Raw genomic sequence first — 17071 nt, 5'->3', positions numbered from 1 at the left:
GCTGAGTTGGTTCCTTTGTGCAGGATGAGGCACAGAGCTCTGTGCCTTCTTTTCCTGCACAGAGAGAGAGAGAAGAAAGTGAGCGGGGCACAATGATGTCATAGGAGGGGCTTTGGAGAGGGGCCTCAACCCACGACATCATCCGGCCTGCCAGCTTGATCTGGAGGTGCAATCCAGCCCTGAACAAAAATAGGATGCATGCCCCTGCTCTTGTGCATGGATGGTGCTGTTTTGGCTACATAAGGATCCATGTTTGGAGAAATATGTTTGCTGTTAGTATATAGGATTTTATATACTTTAAATTCGCTTGAAGTTTGGTAGTTAAGGGTTGAGGAACTGAGGTGGATTAACTGATCAAGGGATGTCTCACACTCTACACAGGTAACATTTCTATTCTAATTCTTCTCTTTCGCTCTGGTTAGCTCTGGGCACATGTCTTTCATTAATCAACAGTTTGCTGTTGGAAACAGCGTCTACAGTGTGCAAAATGCAGTCATTGCTGTGGTTCCCCAGAAAGTAAAGGCCAGGCTCTTAGTTCGTGTTGTGGGGAAACTGGCGTCAGAGGGGTCTGACATCCAGAGCAAAACAAGTGGAAGCTGCTTTGTCCAAATTTGGGGCGGCAGCAAGGTTCACTTAGACCCACGTTGTCCTCTGTGTGATGCTGCATGCCTGAAGTTTCCTTTGTACAGGTGCAGTGGTGCCAGTGACTGCTGATGTCCTGGCGTGGCTGCTGCCTGGAGTCGAGGCCACAGTGCTGCTCATACCAGGACTTGGGATCAGACCACTGAGCAGTGCCAGCTTTAGGTTAGGCAAGACCCACCCTCAGTGGACCCCCTCCTGTCACCACTGTCCCTACTGCCTTTCATTTCTCCCTCCAGTCCCCAACCACTTCACTGCTCGGAAGGTGAGGGCAAGGCGAATGAGGGCTGCTGATCCTTTCCTTTGTTCTTGTCATGGTTTCCATGCTCAGGGAAGGCAGTAAGAAGAACAGAAGTCAGGGCCAGAGGGCTGGACATGGATCCCCTGCTGGGGCGAGGGGCAGGTGTCCAGTGATGCTGACTCCTGGTGCCAGCCCTGCCATTCAGAGCCAGGCATTTTAATACATTTAAAACCCACACTGCCTTTTTCATATTTAAATTATATTGCTCGCATTGACATTTCACATCTTTCTTCTCTTCTTTTAATTCCTGTAATGCAAGATTTGATTATGAAGCGCTGGATCCTAGAACAGCTTATTTCATCATGAGAGATCTGGAGGCTTTGATAACTGACAAGTCTTTCAGTAACCAACAGTTTGCTGTTGGAAATAATGTCTACAGTGTGCAAAAAGCAACCAGCTTTGAATATGTGGATCCCGTAGATGGCACTGTGACCAAAAGACAGGTATGAAGAACAAATAAAGATTTTTTTTCCTGCCCATATAAGATACAACTGGAGCTGGGGGGAGACTTTGCTCAAAGTGCACAGTTTTCTAGCTTTTGCTATTATAAAAAGGGATATTTTTTATTTGTAAAAATAACAGCAGCAACAAAAATATTATCAGTAGCACCTGAAACTGTAACTAACACATGGAGACTTCCTACTTTATGTGTTTTATTTATTAGCAAATGGATCCAGCTTCACACCAGTTGGAGTAACCCTTGTTCAGTGCAGAGAAGCCTACTGGCAGCCCTAGGCATGGTGCACTCCTATAGCTCCCTCTGGGAAGGATCTGCCCATTCCATTTCCATGAGGGGGGCTGCCCAACAGGAGGATGGAGGGGGCAACTGTATAACTCAGTCTCTCGAACTATTCCCTCCTGTCTTCAAACTGTATTGGCTGCAAAGCTCCGTGCTGGTTAGGGACATCTGCCATGTAGTGACTGAAAGTGATACTGCAGGGTTCAAACACATGGACTCATTTAAACAAATTAAAATTAATTATTGCATTAAAAAAAAATAACCCTGAGGTGCAGACTCCTAACATCCTCTTAGTATCAATGCCAAGTTTCAGTTGTCTAGTTTTCATGATCTTGGTGGTATGATGCAGATAGACAGCTTTTTTATTATGACAGATTAGGGAATTTATAAACCGCCCTTCAGCAAAAGATAGCAGGGCAGTGAACAAAAAAATATTTTCTTTAAATTATCATATAATAACAAAATGTAAGAAAACCAATATAATACTTTGATCAGCAGGACCGTGAAAGCAATTGCATTAGTTGCAAACCAGTGTAAAGCTATATCGATATACAGAATAATGCTAAATGAGTAATTATAAGAAAGTATGAGTTCTTGCAAAACAGCTGTTGATAGAATATTACAAAATTATATTAGGAAATTATCATTCTCAAGAATGCTCTTTCCACCACTGTGATTTCTCTTTACAGGGGCTGCGGATAATTTTCTCTGATGCATCCAGACTCATCTTCAGATTAAGTGCTTCTAGTCATGTGCGTGCCACCATCAGGATCTATGCAGAAAGCTATGAGAAGGACCCCAGCAAACATGAGAAGGAACCACAAGTAAGTGCAGATGGAAACAACTTTCGGCTTTGTAAGAAATAAATGTCCTGTATGTGGGATGAGGTCTGCAGGAAAACAAGATAGGAGGCAGACAACAAGATAGGAGGCAGACAACAAGATAGGAGGCAGACAACAAGATAGGAAGCAGACCTTTCTACTGCATGGCCTGCTACACCTGTATGCAGTGTCAGTTTCTGTCTGCTGTGAAAGGTGGGCAAGGGATCAGGGTAAGTTGTGCCTGGAGATCAGGTGTCTCACAGGTCATGCATTAACTGAATGAGCATACTTGAAACTTTAAAAAACTCCTGAATATTTGCATTAGTACATGCAAATACTAGCATAATTGCTGCTTAAAACATAACCATGATGAATTATCAAAGTGAATAATGCATCCTGTACATAAAGTATTGTTAAGCTACTTGATTGCTGTTAGAGTGCTTCCAGATGGAGGCTTTCCAGATGGAGGCTCCTAGTGCTACAAATCAAAAGACATTGTGCATCCATTCTGTCTTTTCCTCCTTAATGGATTTTTCTGGTAAGAAAACAGACAAAAGAAGTGGTGAGAAAATACAGGAGCATTACAAATGGGAGATGATGACATCTGGACCCCCCATTAAATCTGTGAATGAGGCAGGGTGATTGCAGGATAAAAGCCTTGTCTAGAAGCACATGTAGTCAAGGGAAATTGGTTGATATTCTCTGAATGAGAGCAAATGACTTGGAAGCTCTCTTCCCTGACTTTTGGAGTCCAAGCAGTTGATTTCCTTGGGAATCTGACACAGTATCATGTAATTTGTTGTCTCCATGCATGTATATTTGAAAATAAAATAAATATGCCAAAGACATATTGCCTCACCCTGTGGGAGTAAGAGGTCTAATGCTGCTGGTATTACCAGCCTGCTGCCACCAGTTGAGGAATTTCTTTCAGCTACCCTGTTCCCTCAAATATACAGAAGATAAAAGCTGTTGCTGTGGAAGCTGCTAAGTTTAATTATTATGGAACTGTATTTACCTAAGACACATTGGATAGGCAATAATGTCTTGTATATAACAGTAACAACTTTATATAATTCTGCACAAAGTCAATCAAACAAAGTAGGTAATCAAACAATTAGTAGAGGCTGGTGGCTCTGATTTTGGTGGGGCTGTGAATCCATTCTGAGTTTCAGCCAGAACTCTAAAGGAGCTATCCGAAGAGCTGAACCTATTTTGGGGGTAGGGTTCAGCACCTTGGAAAGCTCGTCTAGAGTTCTGGCTGCTTCTGACTGAAACCCAGAGTGGATTCAGAGACCCACCGAAATTGGAGCCACCAACCTTCACAGGACAAAATGCTGTCCTCTGATTTATGGTAGTTAACTTCCTCATCTTACTTTCCCCTCTAAATTATAAGACACAGACCTTACAGTCTGTACATGCGTGTGTATATTTACACACACATCTGCACATCCACTTACACGCATGCGCACAATGGACAGATAGATGGGAGTTCTCCTTTCCTCACTTTCCTATGACTTCTTCCTTTCCCTTCTCCCCCAGCTTCCAACTGCCCATACTGAATCTTCTAACTTCCATCTACTCTTAGATCCCCACTATTGAATCCCATCTCAGGAAAGAAACCCAATTGAAGTTCTATAATTTCCATAGCCAATCAAAACAGTATACATTTACTCCCTTCTTCTTTTCCAATAACCAAGAAAAATATTTGGGTTAAATCCAACATTGCACAAGCAAAGTTGGGCTCATGCAGTGGGACTTCACCTTGCTATCTTCCCTCCTGCAGACCCCTCAAATCTGCTCCAGAGCGTCACTCAGTCCCCCAGAGCAGATCTGGGGGAAGGAAGCTGCAGGGGGTGGTGGAAGGGAGCAGCATTTGATATAACCCATTATTTTCTATCTCTTCATCTATAAGCTTTATCTAAATACATATATATCATATATTCTAATAGTGAAATCATTATCTGAGTGCAGATCCTTATGTAGCCAAAATGGCACTATTGATGTACAAGAGGGAAATATCAGCAAACTTGGGGGACCCCAAGATTGCAGACATACAAACAAACCTTTAGTGGGGTGGGGGGAACCTTAGCAGGGGAAATTCCCCCCCCCCAAAGCCCAATGAGGACTGGACATGTTCAACCTGGAATGTTGATTGACTATTTCAGGGGAGGGGATGGGGGGACAGAGATGGGGAGGGATGGGAAAGAGGGGGAATGGAATATTGTGGAGGATGTCATGGTTGGCTAGCTAGAACCCTGAACAGGAGCAGTCCACACTGCAACATTTTGTTGCAGGTCCCACTTGTATAGACATATTTTTAATCTGTTGATATGTACTATAACTCAGCGATCCCCAGTTTCACCACAACCACATCTCAGTGCTATCTCATCCAAAGAAAGCTAAACTCTGTCACATTGCCCCATAATTTCTAATTGCTTGAGGAATTGGGAAGCGTTTAATGATACACACAGAGATTATGTAATATAAGAAAGACCTTTGTCAAGGCCTCATTTGAATCTTCACATGCTCAGAGGCACTACCTTTTTTTATTATGTCTTATGGTTCAAAGATAAGTCTTGGCAAAGGGGAAAAGTTTCCAGGGCTGAACTCCGATGATCCATGCCCTCTTTACATCACCTGAATAAGTCTGTACACCTAAGCATACTTACTTGGAAGTGAATGCCATTTGAATCAATGGGCCTTATTTCCAAGTAAATATGGTTAAGATCAAACTGGCTAATGAGAGGGGATTCCTTCTTGTTCTTTTCCTGTTCTCTATAATGGAAACTAGAATGCTTGTTCTGATACGTTTTAAAAGATTTTAGGCTTAAAGGCAAGATCAAACTTGTCATGGGTGTAGATCTTTTATTATTGCCTGTACAATTTGTGTCATGACCAGGTGCTCTTTGGGTTGAAGTTTCTGTAAAACTAATTCTGTATGCACAGTATACATAGTTACTTTCTTCGTATGTGACATTTTCCCATGAGGGAAAGAAGGAAATGTAAGTCTATCAAGATTTATGTACCAAAGAGAAACCTAGATATGTTCCTTTTCTTTTCTTATTTGCTAGCACACAAATCTAAATTAAAATTCAACATTTTTAAAATAACTTGCTGTCAAGCCAATTTGTCTGCAGGATTACTTAGCTAATGCATCCCAGTGACTTGCCACAATAATATTACAGTTGGGAAACACAAATGCCAAAGTCCAAGCAAGTTTTGGATTCCTTGTAAGGAAGAAATGTGAAGCTGCTTGAGAGTCCTCTTGTATTTATAAACAAAATCTGTTCTGTACTAAAGAGGAGTTAAAGGCCGAGGGAGCATTTCAGCAGAGTGCAGCCAACATCTGCAAGTTCATACTTGCTTTACAGATTTGCCTGATTGGTGGGAACCTTTACAAGAAAGCCCTTCCCAGGGGATGAGAGTACAGGGCAGTATCTGAAAGTTTTAGAGTGATGAAAGCTACACTAAAAAAGTTGGGCTGAACCTTAGCTGCAGAATAGCTGCCATGACTAAGTGATTATGTTTGCTCTTATATGTAGAACAGTTATGTGGGATTATGTTGTCAAAATTATCAGACGTCCAGAGAACCTATATAAATTATTCTAGGTGGAAGTATTTGGCCCAGTTGGGGGGGGGGGGCATTTTGTGGGGATGGTGCAAGAATGTGTCTGGAAGACTGAGTCTTCAGGGGCAGATGAAATTCAAAGACCTTTCACTGGTGAGTCTTACCTTTAAGGACAAGGTGCTGACATTTTTTTCCCTTTTCTTTAAAATGTTTAAAGCCTTTTTGCCACTTTAATCAGCAGACCGTTCTGCATTCTGCCCTGGACATTCTATTCAGGAATACTTCTGGGCTGCTGTATGGTCCGTTGAGCTGCCACTTGAAGCAGCAGTAAGACTTTTTTTTTTAAGTTACAGAAAGAAAAAAAGGAAGCAAAAGAAAATTTGGCACCTCATATTTAAAGTTAAGATACCCACCCACCGACCCTGGTGAAAGATATTAGAATGTCATGCTCCCCACCACCAAATAGTCACCAAATATCCACCCCCCCTTTCACGAGGATGATCCTGCAAATGTGGGGGACATATTTGGTCAAGCCTAAATGTTAGTTTACAGTGAATACTGATGACTTGAAGGAGTTGGGGAATCAAGTAACAATTTTCCATTACTTTCAATGTAAGTGATAAAACTAAAAGTTTTCACATTGTCCAGCACAAAAATTATTTCCATTTTTAGAGTACTCAAAAGTTTATTTGAAAAGTGCAATACTTACATATTTTCTTTTAGGGCATTTCTTTTTTCAATTCAGCCAGTTTAGAAGCTCAGTCCTGTAAAGACTTAACATAAATTCATTGGACCCAGCCCATGCCATTTCTCTTGGGTTGAAGGATTTTTTTTTTTAAAGTCTTTGCAGGATGGTGTTTGTGGCTAGTCGTGTTTCTCTCTGAATAAGCTTGCATGGAATAAAGATCTTTGAAAAAGAGTTATCAACCACACCACAACAAGATATGGTGTGATATCTGGTTGGAATCAGGGTTGCCAGTTCCTGATCTGGAGAAAGTACCTGTTGCTCTAACAGCTTCTGGCAAACATTATTCAGGAACAGGACTCCCAAGCTGCTGTGGTCCCATCTCCCACATTTGGCCCACATGTACTAGCAAAAAGGTGGTCAGGCGAATGGACCTTGATAGCAACCAGATATGAGTCACCAGTCCCAAATAATGTTTCTTTGCCCTGGGACTGCTAGAGCAAGGATGGGGAACATGTGGCCCTCCAGTTGTTCTTGGACTGCATCTCTATCATCGCTCATCAGTGGCTATGCTGGCTAGGGCTGATGGGAGTTGCAGCCCAACAACATCTGGAGGGCCACACATGCCCCACCCCTATGCTAGAGCAACAAGTACTTTCTCCATGGCCGGAGATGGCTACCTTTTGATTATAACATTATGTGTGCTACCAGTGCAGATATGGAATTCTGCTCTATAGGAGAAATCTAGTCCCCCATTTACACATGGTCCATACAGGTTCATATAATGCAGAGGGACCATGTATGCAGGTAACATCACGGGCTATGTTACTGCTGTACCCCGCTGGCTTGGACAATGCTTGAGCCAAGGTTATTCTATAATAATAAATTGCCACAGCTTGTGTTTAAACACGTTGGTGTTAAACAAAATTGTCTTCAGTGTAGGCAGAGCCTAAGTCAAACGGAATTGTGTCATGGGAAAAGACAGGACTAACTAGTGATTTCCACTCCGGACACATCTGAAGCAGGGACCTGCAGTGCATTTCTAATAGCTTTGCAGTCTGTAAACTCCATATACAAATATGGACCTATTTCCTGTCCAACAAACCTCTGGCAATAGAGATGATGCTTTTTTAGCAGATTTGCTTTCTAGAGCATTGAAAGACTAACTGGAAAACAATAGAGAATGTTCTGCCAATGTGAAACACTGAATTATTTAAGACATTTTGTCCCATCTAATTAAGAATAGGGGAAGCACCCTTGTATAAAGGCCAGGCCCAAACAAAGGGCTTTTATATGTGAATTGACCAAAGCAAGATAAATTGAGGCTAGGAGGTGAAAAGAGGGTGAGTAAGATGGGTTTGTTTTACTGTACCCTGTTTAACACACTCAACAACTAGAATTGCTAAGCTTGTTAAATGACCTTGCTCCTGTACCTTTAGGAGCAGCTCGATATGCAGAATTTAAAGCAGTAACAATTTCCTGATCTCTTTATCTCCATGACAGTAAAAATTTCATCTACCAAACTTCTATGTAGACTACTGTTAAAAGCAGAGGAGCAGAGCCAGGTTTTGGGTTTTTTTTTAAATGCTAACCCCGGCTTAAGTTCAATATTGCATGCGCAGACCTCCCCTTGCTTCCTTCCCCCCTGCAGCCGGTGCCTTCCAAATCTACTCCAGAAGGCCCCATAACCCTTTGGAGCAGATTTGGGGGCTGTGCAAGGACTGCGCAGGGGAAGGGAAAACCATTCCACGAGCAGGTTCAACACTACTGGCAAACAGTCAGGGTTGGACACAATCCCCAGTCTACAACCTACAATCCATGACTGGTGAGCCAGACTCATAATGTCTTCAAGTCTTGTTCTTTTAAAGGGCTAATCAGTTGAGGTGTTTCCCTAAAATGTCTTGGATGCTTCCATTTCCTTGACTGCCAAGTAGGGATGTCAGAGAAATCTGCTGCGGATCCAAATGAGGAATCAGGAATCCGCAGCGGATCGGGACCACTTACCTCTGCTCCAGGAAGACTGGAGGCGGAACCGCACTCGGCTGCTTCTTTCGGCCAGAGCCGTTTGCCTCCTCCCTGTCCCTGCGGATTGCCTTTAAGAAAAAGTCTTTTTAAAAAAAGGTGATCGGGAGGATGTGCCCATAGACTTATACGCAAATAGAGTCATGGATCTTGCATCTATGTGTCCATAGGCTTATACGCAAGATTCACGGCTCTATTTTGCGTATAAGTCTGTGAGCACATGCGATCAGCAGGATGCACCCATAGACTTATACGCAAAATAGAGCCGTGAATCTTGCGTATAAGCCTATGGACACATAGACTTATACGCAAGATTCATGACTCGATTGCATATTAGTCTATGGGCACATCCTCCCGCTCGCCTTTTTTTTTTTTTAAGACTTTTTTTTAAAGGTAATTGGTGGGGACAGGGAGGAGGCGAACAGCTCTGGCTGGCAGGAGGGAAGGTAAGCGCCCCCAAGCCAGTTCCCCCCCGCCCCAGAATCCAAGCAGAGTGGAACCACTCTGGAGGATTCTGGGGGGGAACGAATGGATCGCCTCCCCCCCCCCACAGATTCCCCACCAGAACAGGCAGTGGGGAATCCGTACACTCCTACTGCAAACACTGCAAAAAGCTTACCTGTCCTTTTCAAATCTTTACAGAGACCATCAGAAGACTTCATATATCACATGGATGTATATATTGCTGCAGTCTTAACTTGATTTAAATAAAGGGTTAAATCTAATGTTACACTAACAGATATCCACAAGTGCAATGGGAATTTCTCCAGCTCTGCTCCCCCCAGCCCTCCATTCCGAGCCCTCCAGAGTAGATTTTGAGGACATGCAGGTGGGAGGGGAGGTTGGGGGGGGAGAGAATCTCAACCCCCTCCCAATTCCACTGATGGAAGCAGTTCCATCAGCAAAATGACACCATTGAATTAAACCCAAAGGTAATAATAATGCTTTTGCGAGTTAAGTGTCATATTCATACACTTATTCAAAAACACAGAAATATGCAACACAGTGGCATTTGGAAACATCCAGATACTGTGTAATAATTAGAATTCTGGATTCATTTCCTTTCATTCTAAAGTATATCTATCTTGCATCGCCTCTTTTTTCCATTGCCCTCTTGCTTGCTTAAGCAGCAATTTAAAAAGGAAGACAAACTATACTGGTTTATCAGTGACAGCAAGAACTCTGATCCATTCTAGTACATTATGAAGTTTCTCGTTACATGATTTTATCACTATATTGTGCACAAGTTCACTTCTATCAAAAGTGGGGAAATAATCATTCTCTGAGATAAACAAAACGTGGTCAAAATGCAAAGGTAATCTGTGATATCTCTGTAGGAAACAAATCTTTCTAAAATTAGTCCTGAAACTCATACAAGATGGAACGTAGTCCAGGAGAGAAGGCCGCATACACCTATTAAATCAGAACCATGAATGCATCATGATTTTAATTAGTGCTGTGCCAAAAATTTATCCCACATATCTTTCTACCATTCTCATTCAATTAGATAAAAAAGATACTGCTTTCAAATAGAAATTCAAAGCAGAAGACGTTTCGGAGAAATTCTCATGGGTTGAGTTCAGAATTCTTGTGCTTGCTTTACTAATGAGGTGGCTGAGAAATGTGCACAAATGTCCTGTCTTTCATTGTACAGTCATCTCTCTGGCAGCCTGTAGCCTCCTTGGCATCCCACACTTCCCACCCAGGGTATGAGGTAATTCCTCCCATAGGGCTTTTTCAGATCAGGAAGTGCAGGCAGCCTGGGAGGCTGCAGAGCAATGGGGAGATATGTAATAGAAAGAAAACTGCACAGACAGTACCATGGGCCACCTCGGTGATTAGGAAAGGTCGAAAACACCATAAAAAGAAATTCAAAATAAATTAAAGAACACCCTAAAAATGAGGCAGAAAAATGGAAGCCTCTTTCATGGGAGAAGAAAACTTTCAGGAAATTGAAAGTCAGATTTTGGCACAGTACTAGCTTAGCCTCTTCCCTGGAGCTGAACACAACACTGCCCCACCCCTCACTACAGGGCTTGCAAGGATGAAGTGGTGTTGTTAGCAGCTGTGTTGGAGACAGGATGTATCCACAATCACCCTTCAGAAATTTAACATTTGGAAGACACTGGGGAAGGTGCTGAACCCTGAAGAATGACAACTAGAGCTCGGACAAAATTTCTCAGAAGACATTTTTTCAGAAATGTCTTGAGATTTTTCTTTTCTTACCCCCCCCCCCAGAAATAAAAGGCAAAGTTCAAGAATTTTCTCCAAATTTTCTTCACCATTATTTTTTGTGATGTCTGCATTCCCTCTCCCAACCCCACCCCCATGTCCTGGAATTATGCTAGGTATGGGGTATTGTGGAGGATGCATAATGGGGGCCAGGCTGCCAACACAGTTGACTCTGTTCCCACTTTTAGTGGCACTGCAAAAACACACACACAAAAACTTTAGGAAAAAATGAAGGAAGCTGCTTATAACCCTTGCCACAGGTGAGCCCTACCTGTGAGAAATTGTTGGAGAATTTATCCTGCCCCTGGAGAAATGTGGTGAAATTGTCCCCCCAATTTCTCTGTCCACAAATAGGGTGAAGAATTTTGAGAGGCCATTTGCGCACAGCTCTTAATTTTAATAAATAAAACTTTTGATGTCTCTTTTTGAATTATTTGGCCACTGCAAGATAAACCTGAAGATTCCATTTAGGCATCCTGATGAACAAATGTTTCTAATCCCCTTTTAAAGCCATTGTCAGGGTGGAAACTGAGCCCATAGAGCCCCAGAGCAGTTCTGATTCTGAGGAGGAACAGCAATCCGCAGGAGAGGAGCGTGCTCATCTCTCACAAGCACAGCAGCTGGCAGAGATTCCTCCTGCCAGCATTCCTGGGATATATAGTGACCCTGGCAGTGAGAGAGCGTGGGAGGGTGGCTTGCTGGACGCTAGGCGCAGATGCAGGGAGCGACGACAGGGGGTGCCGAAAGGAGGCGCTCTGCTCGTTTGGCGCTCAAACAACAGTCGCGTCCCGAGAACCCAAGGGAAAGAGGGAGGATCTCTCCCTAGCTCATAAGTTCAGGGTCTTCCCGTGGTTCTCCTTCAAACGGGGACCAACTGCCTTACCTGGAGCTTAGGTTACTCTGCTATCTTTCCCCAGTGCAGTTCCTTGCTTAGTCGCTAGTGATTGGTATCTGAAAGAGTCATAAAGGAATAAAGTCTCGGAAAGAATCCTCATTGTCTGTATCCTGAGTTGGCTATTGGAGGGGACTGCAAGAGGCAGCTAGGGCGCTCCTGACAGCCATCTAAGCTACTGGCACACACCAAATACTGTGCAAGCCAATTTCATAAATTATATATTTTTGCATTTCTTTTTATTTAAACAATTTATACCTCACCTTACCTGTAGTCTAAGGTAATTAACAATATCACTATTAAAACAATAAAACATTAAACATTCAATTAACAAAGCAAATCTTAAGCAATATAGGACAGCAAATGAAATGCATAAAAACAGAATCTATAAATGTCGCAGACGAAAACAAAAGAAGAACTACAACTAGCACTTCATCACAATAGCAGAAAACCACCTGAGTCAGCTATAAACATCAGCTATAGGCCAAAGGAACTTCTCAAATAAAAGTCTTTGCTATGCCAGAATATCATAAAGGAGGAGGCAAGATGGGGAAGTTCCAGAGCACATTGGCATGACTACGGAAAAGGCCCCCTCTTTGGTCATAGCCAGTTGGACATCAGGGATAATTGAAACACGCAAGAGAGCTTCTGATGGCTACCTTATGTGAGCAGATTCATACAGGAGAAGCAGTCCTTACGATATCCTGGCCCTAAACCATAAACAATTTTAAAGCCATCACCACCACTTTGAATTGAGCCCAGAAACAGATCAGAAGCCAGCAGAGCTGTTTCAACAAGGAAGTCACATGCTCCTGAGAAGTAGTACCATTTAACAATCCGGGTGCTGGACACATTTCAGAAGTAGCATCATGTATCCTTAGCCTGTACTAATAATAAAACAAAGCAACATCAGTCACATCTTTTACACTTGTTTTTCACTACAAGAGTTACAGTGCAATCCTACCTGCCTACTCAGTACCTGAGTACCTGTCTACTCAGAAGATCCACTGTGTTCAATGGAGTTTAATTAACCCCATTAAATTGTGGGGATGCATGCTATGCCCAAGCCACTTCCAGTTTACTGCAACAATCTACGAATGAGATATTCATACATTGCTACCATGACTTCCAAACCTGGGCACTTGGGGTGGTTCATGGGTTAAACTACCCCAAGTTAACCCATGGTTTGTTCCTGGGTTAACTTTGGGTTGTTTTAAAAATATGGGACATGCCTTTAATTGTAATGATCCTCAATCCTAAACTACACAACTTACTTTTAAGAAGCTTGTACTAAATTTGATTAGCATTTCTATGCATAATTAATTGCTTGATATATTAAAAAGGCAACTGTATTGCCATTTAAAAGGCTACAATATAAAACAGAACAATGAAATGTCCTAATACTAGGGCTGTGCACCGCTTCGGCCCGAGGCCCGAACCCCGAGTCGAACCGGGCTGCTTTGGGTCACTTTGAGCCCCTTCCGAAGCAAAGCAGAAGGGCCACGAAGCAACCCAGAGTGGGTCGGTCCTTCTGAACTGTTCGGTGCACTTCGGAGCTTCGACACCCCTGACCCAGGCACACCGGTGCCTCCAGGTCCTTACCTGAGCTGCCCAACTCTGCTGCCACCTCTGCCACTGCCGCCGCTGCCTCCTCCTCCTCCACCGTCATCGCCGTTGCCACCTCCTCCACCACTGTTGCCGCTGCCATCACCACCGCCTTCTCCACTGCCGCCAGGTTCTGAGGCCTGGACACACCAACTCTTATTGCAGGGAATTGCCATTTTAAAAATGGCAACTTCCAGGAGGTTTCCATTTTTAAAATGGTGACTCCCTGCAATAAGAGTCGGCGCATGTCCAAGCCTTAGGACCTGGCAGCAGCGGTGACAAGAAGGCAGCAAAGGCGGTGGCAGAGAAGGCGGTGGCAGAGAAGGCAATGGTGGAGGCGGCAGTGGAGGAGGAGAAGGCAGCAAGGTAAGGAGCTGGGGGGGGGGTGTGTGGGGGCGTTGGGGGGGACACGAAGCAGGGTTCGGCATCCGAATCCCGCTTCGGGTTCAGGGCTGAGTCAGTTCAGGGACCCCCCCGAATCAGCCCAAGCCAAATCAGGCCCACCTCCGAAGCTGTGAAGCCGTTTCCGAGTCAGATCGGGGGTCCCTGCACAGCCCTAGCTAATACATAAAACCTAGTTCAAGCTTTTAGATGGAACTGTAGGTAGTTAGTGACCCCATGATAAATGTCCATAGATTGCTACTTCAGGTGTCATTTAAGGCATTTCATGTGAAATGCTCCCCTCTTCATAACTTAAAAAAAGAAAATAATCTCAGATCCTCACCCCTTTTGCAGTGAATCTAAATATCTAGACCACAGTCTGACATAGTTAAGTATACTTAATCCCATTGAACTCAGTGGTTTTTAAATTCATCTAATTATCTGCTGGAATGCAGACATTTAGATCCTGTATGCAAGTCTAAAAGGTTGCTTTATGGCTGAGAAGTTGTAAGCAAGTATAGGTCTAGAAGCCCGTCCTGTGGTTCCTGAAAATGAGCCCCTCCTCGATGTCATAGGATGAATCCATAGTCACAGCCTTTGCATGCATTTTATTAGATAATTATTAGAAACAGAACCTTGGACTTTTATGCCCTGTTTAGCTCACCTTTCCATTATAGTTTTTTATCAGATGAAACCATGACTATGCTAAATTTAATTGTATCAGGCTGTACCCAATTTGATCTAGATGAAAAGCAGAACAGAATAATAAAACAATTACCATGTATTTTGAATCAATATCTGAACTATTTTTAGCTGTATTTTATTGTACCTCATTAGAGTATATATTTATAAACTGTACAATATATATCTGATCTTTTACCACCTGTTAAGACTGTAATAAAGGAATTTAATAATGACTTAGAGGAATGTGTCCACAAAGGTTGTTTTCACAGAAGTAGCTATTTTATTATGGAGAAGTTGGTAACTTATTAAAAATTAGGCCCCTGTTTGGTCTATTATTTGTCCAACCCCAATTGTGTAGTGGATTTTTTAAAAAAGAAATATTTTACAAAAACTTAAAACTGTGATAGTAGTGTTATTTTAGAACAAAAATAACAAGAGAACAAGGAAGAAGGAACTCCTTAATGACATTCCTCCTTCTTTCCTTCATAGGAGCCAAGATGGGGCCTCCTGCAATACAGGCTTATGTGCATACTCAAACAAAGAAAGTATGCCCTTTTCTTTGCCACTGTTATTTTAAACAGTGCTGAGAGGGCATACTTCATATGTTTTCAGCTTATTTAATTAGAAAGATGTGGCATGGGTTGGCTAGCAAAGAAAGAAAAAGGGGGGGAGTTGCTGACAGAGAGAGGTGGGGGCTGAGTTGACTGCCAGAGGGTTGTTCTAGGGTTATCTCAGGGTTGTTTAACCCTCAAATAGCCCACAGTGCCTAGGTCACATGACAACCGCAGCATGCCCCTGCTCCGGCTTGCATATTCAAAATGCAGTTGGCATGTATCTCTGAGCTCCTCGGGTTAATTAACCCATAATGGCTTATTGTGATGTGTTAACTGGCCTAGAGAGAGATTGGGTGGTGAGTTCACTGGCAGAGAGAAGTACTGGATGTAGGGGGTTGGCTGACAGAGCAGAAATGAGTGGATTAAGAGTTAATTGAACAGGAATTGATTTGAGGCAGAATCTATGTGGGTGATGAGTTCGGGGGAAAATTGATGTGGGATGTGATCTTTCTATTAATTTGGGGAAATTAATTGATGTTAGAAGGAAATGAATTGCTTTGACTTCCATGAAATGGGTATTCTGTTGGAGGAGAAATCTCTGGCTTCAAATGAATAGTTTTGGGTTTGGGGAGCCTACCTCTGTCTTGTACTCAGGCTCTTGGGCAAGTTACTTGTCTTTTAGCCTCACCAGTTTGTCTTTTGTTAAATGGGTGTTTTATGACTGGCCACACTCTTCCATGGCAACCACATTATGATGGCACCCATGGCCTCTTCTCAAAATTCGAAATGGGCCCAGAAGAGTTGGGGTCCCCTGTTTTATATGTTTCAAACAACTTCTCACTGTGATTTTATCTAAGCCTGTAAGCCTAAGACTATGTTCTTGATGTTTTGGGACAAAATACCTACTGGATCCCTTGTAGCGAGGCCATCCAGGGGCTGCCTGAAGCGCAGTTTAGGAGCGAGTGTTCTTAGCAATCATGTTAGAAGGACAACAATGCCTAAATACGCAAGTTAAGAACAAAAGACAAAGATGCATTTCTTTTCAGCTCACCATATATCAAGATTTTTCAAAAACCTATTCAAGGTTGTGTAATTGAAAGTGATGATAATCATTTCAGAGTAAGAGTGACATATATGGATTAAAACAACATACCCCCCCACACCTTTAATATGGTATCAGCCCATGTTTATGAAATTGATACTTGAATCACCTAAATCGTGTATAAGTAAAATCTCCATTTACTGCAGTGGTTCCCAATTTCATGGTATATTTCACAGTTGCACTTGGGCCTGTACAAGCTGCCCTGTCCTGATCTAGGACAAGCTAATGTACCTCTAGCCAACATTATACAGCTGCAGTGGTGGAGCTTTTTTCTAAACTGAGAGAAACCTTTCTATGGCTAATTATGGGTTAATGTTCAAGTATATACAAAGTTCAGCTGGTTGGCAATAGATTTCGGCTATATAGGGTGGGATTGAAACCATATAATTCTGACATTTAATTATTAGAATTGTTATGTTGGGTGTATTACAGTTGATCTTTTGTGTGAGAGGAAGATCAAAGGAGATGAGACAAATGCTAACGGCTTGCAGATGGCACTAAGAATAAACACAACTGGCTTCCCCTATAAGATCTTCCCATCATCAGTAGAGCTTGCAAATTATAAATCCAAATGTTGGCAAGGACAATGCTTGGAGATCTTCTTTCTTTCATTAAATCATCTCTAGAGACCATATAGTTGGTGTGTTTCCATGAGAGACAGCACAGAGAATTCCCACAGTTTGTACTTATTATTTAAAAGTTTTTGAAACATTTTTTTCCTGGAGGGCAGAATTAGATTAGTTTATCCAAAGAAACAAAATTGTTTTTTGAGCCTGTGTTTTGTGTATTGTCTTGATAGATCATAAAACACTTGGCAAGTAAAGTGGTATGTACATAAGTAGACGG

At 42.5% G+C, this 17071-nt stretch overlaps 1 protein-coding gene across 2 annotated transcripts in view; it reads left to right on the top strand.

Moving 5' to 3' along the window:
- Nucleotides 1–17071, top strand: part of PGM5 (phosphoglucomutase 5) — a 74308-nt gene that overhangs the window by 48559 nt on the left and 8678 nt on the right. For both annotated transcript variants that reach the window (XR_014787767.1, XM_084834378.1), the window contains exons 9-10: nt 1200–1383; nt 2369–2503. Coding sequence is in view for 1 of the 2 variants with exons in the window: in XM_084834378.1 (XP_084690504.1) it covers nt 1200–1383; nt 2369–2503 (319 nt within the window). In the remaining variant the exon portion in view is untranslated. The remainder of the gene's footprint in view (nt 1–1199; nt 1384–2368; nt 2504–17071) is intronic.

This window comes from Heloderma suspectum, chromosome 2, assembly GCF_057233095.1.
Source record: "Heloderma suspectum isolate Gila_16-S chromosome 2, 16-S_ref, whole genome shotgun sequence".
Classification (NCBI taxonomy): Eukaryota; Metazoa; Chordata; class Lepidosauria; order Squamata; family Helodermatidae; genus Heloderma; species Heloderma suspectum.
The sequence above is the reverse complement of the archived record's forward strand: the minus strand, read 5'-3'. Positions and strand labels throughout refer to the sequence as shown.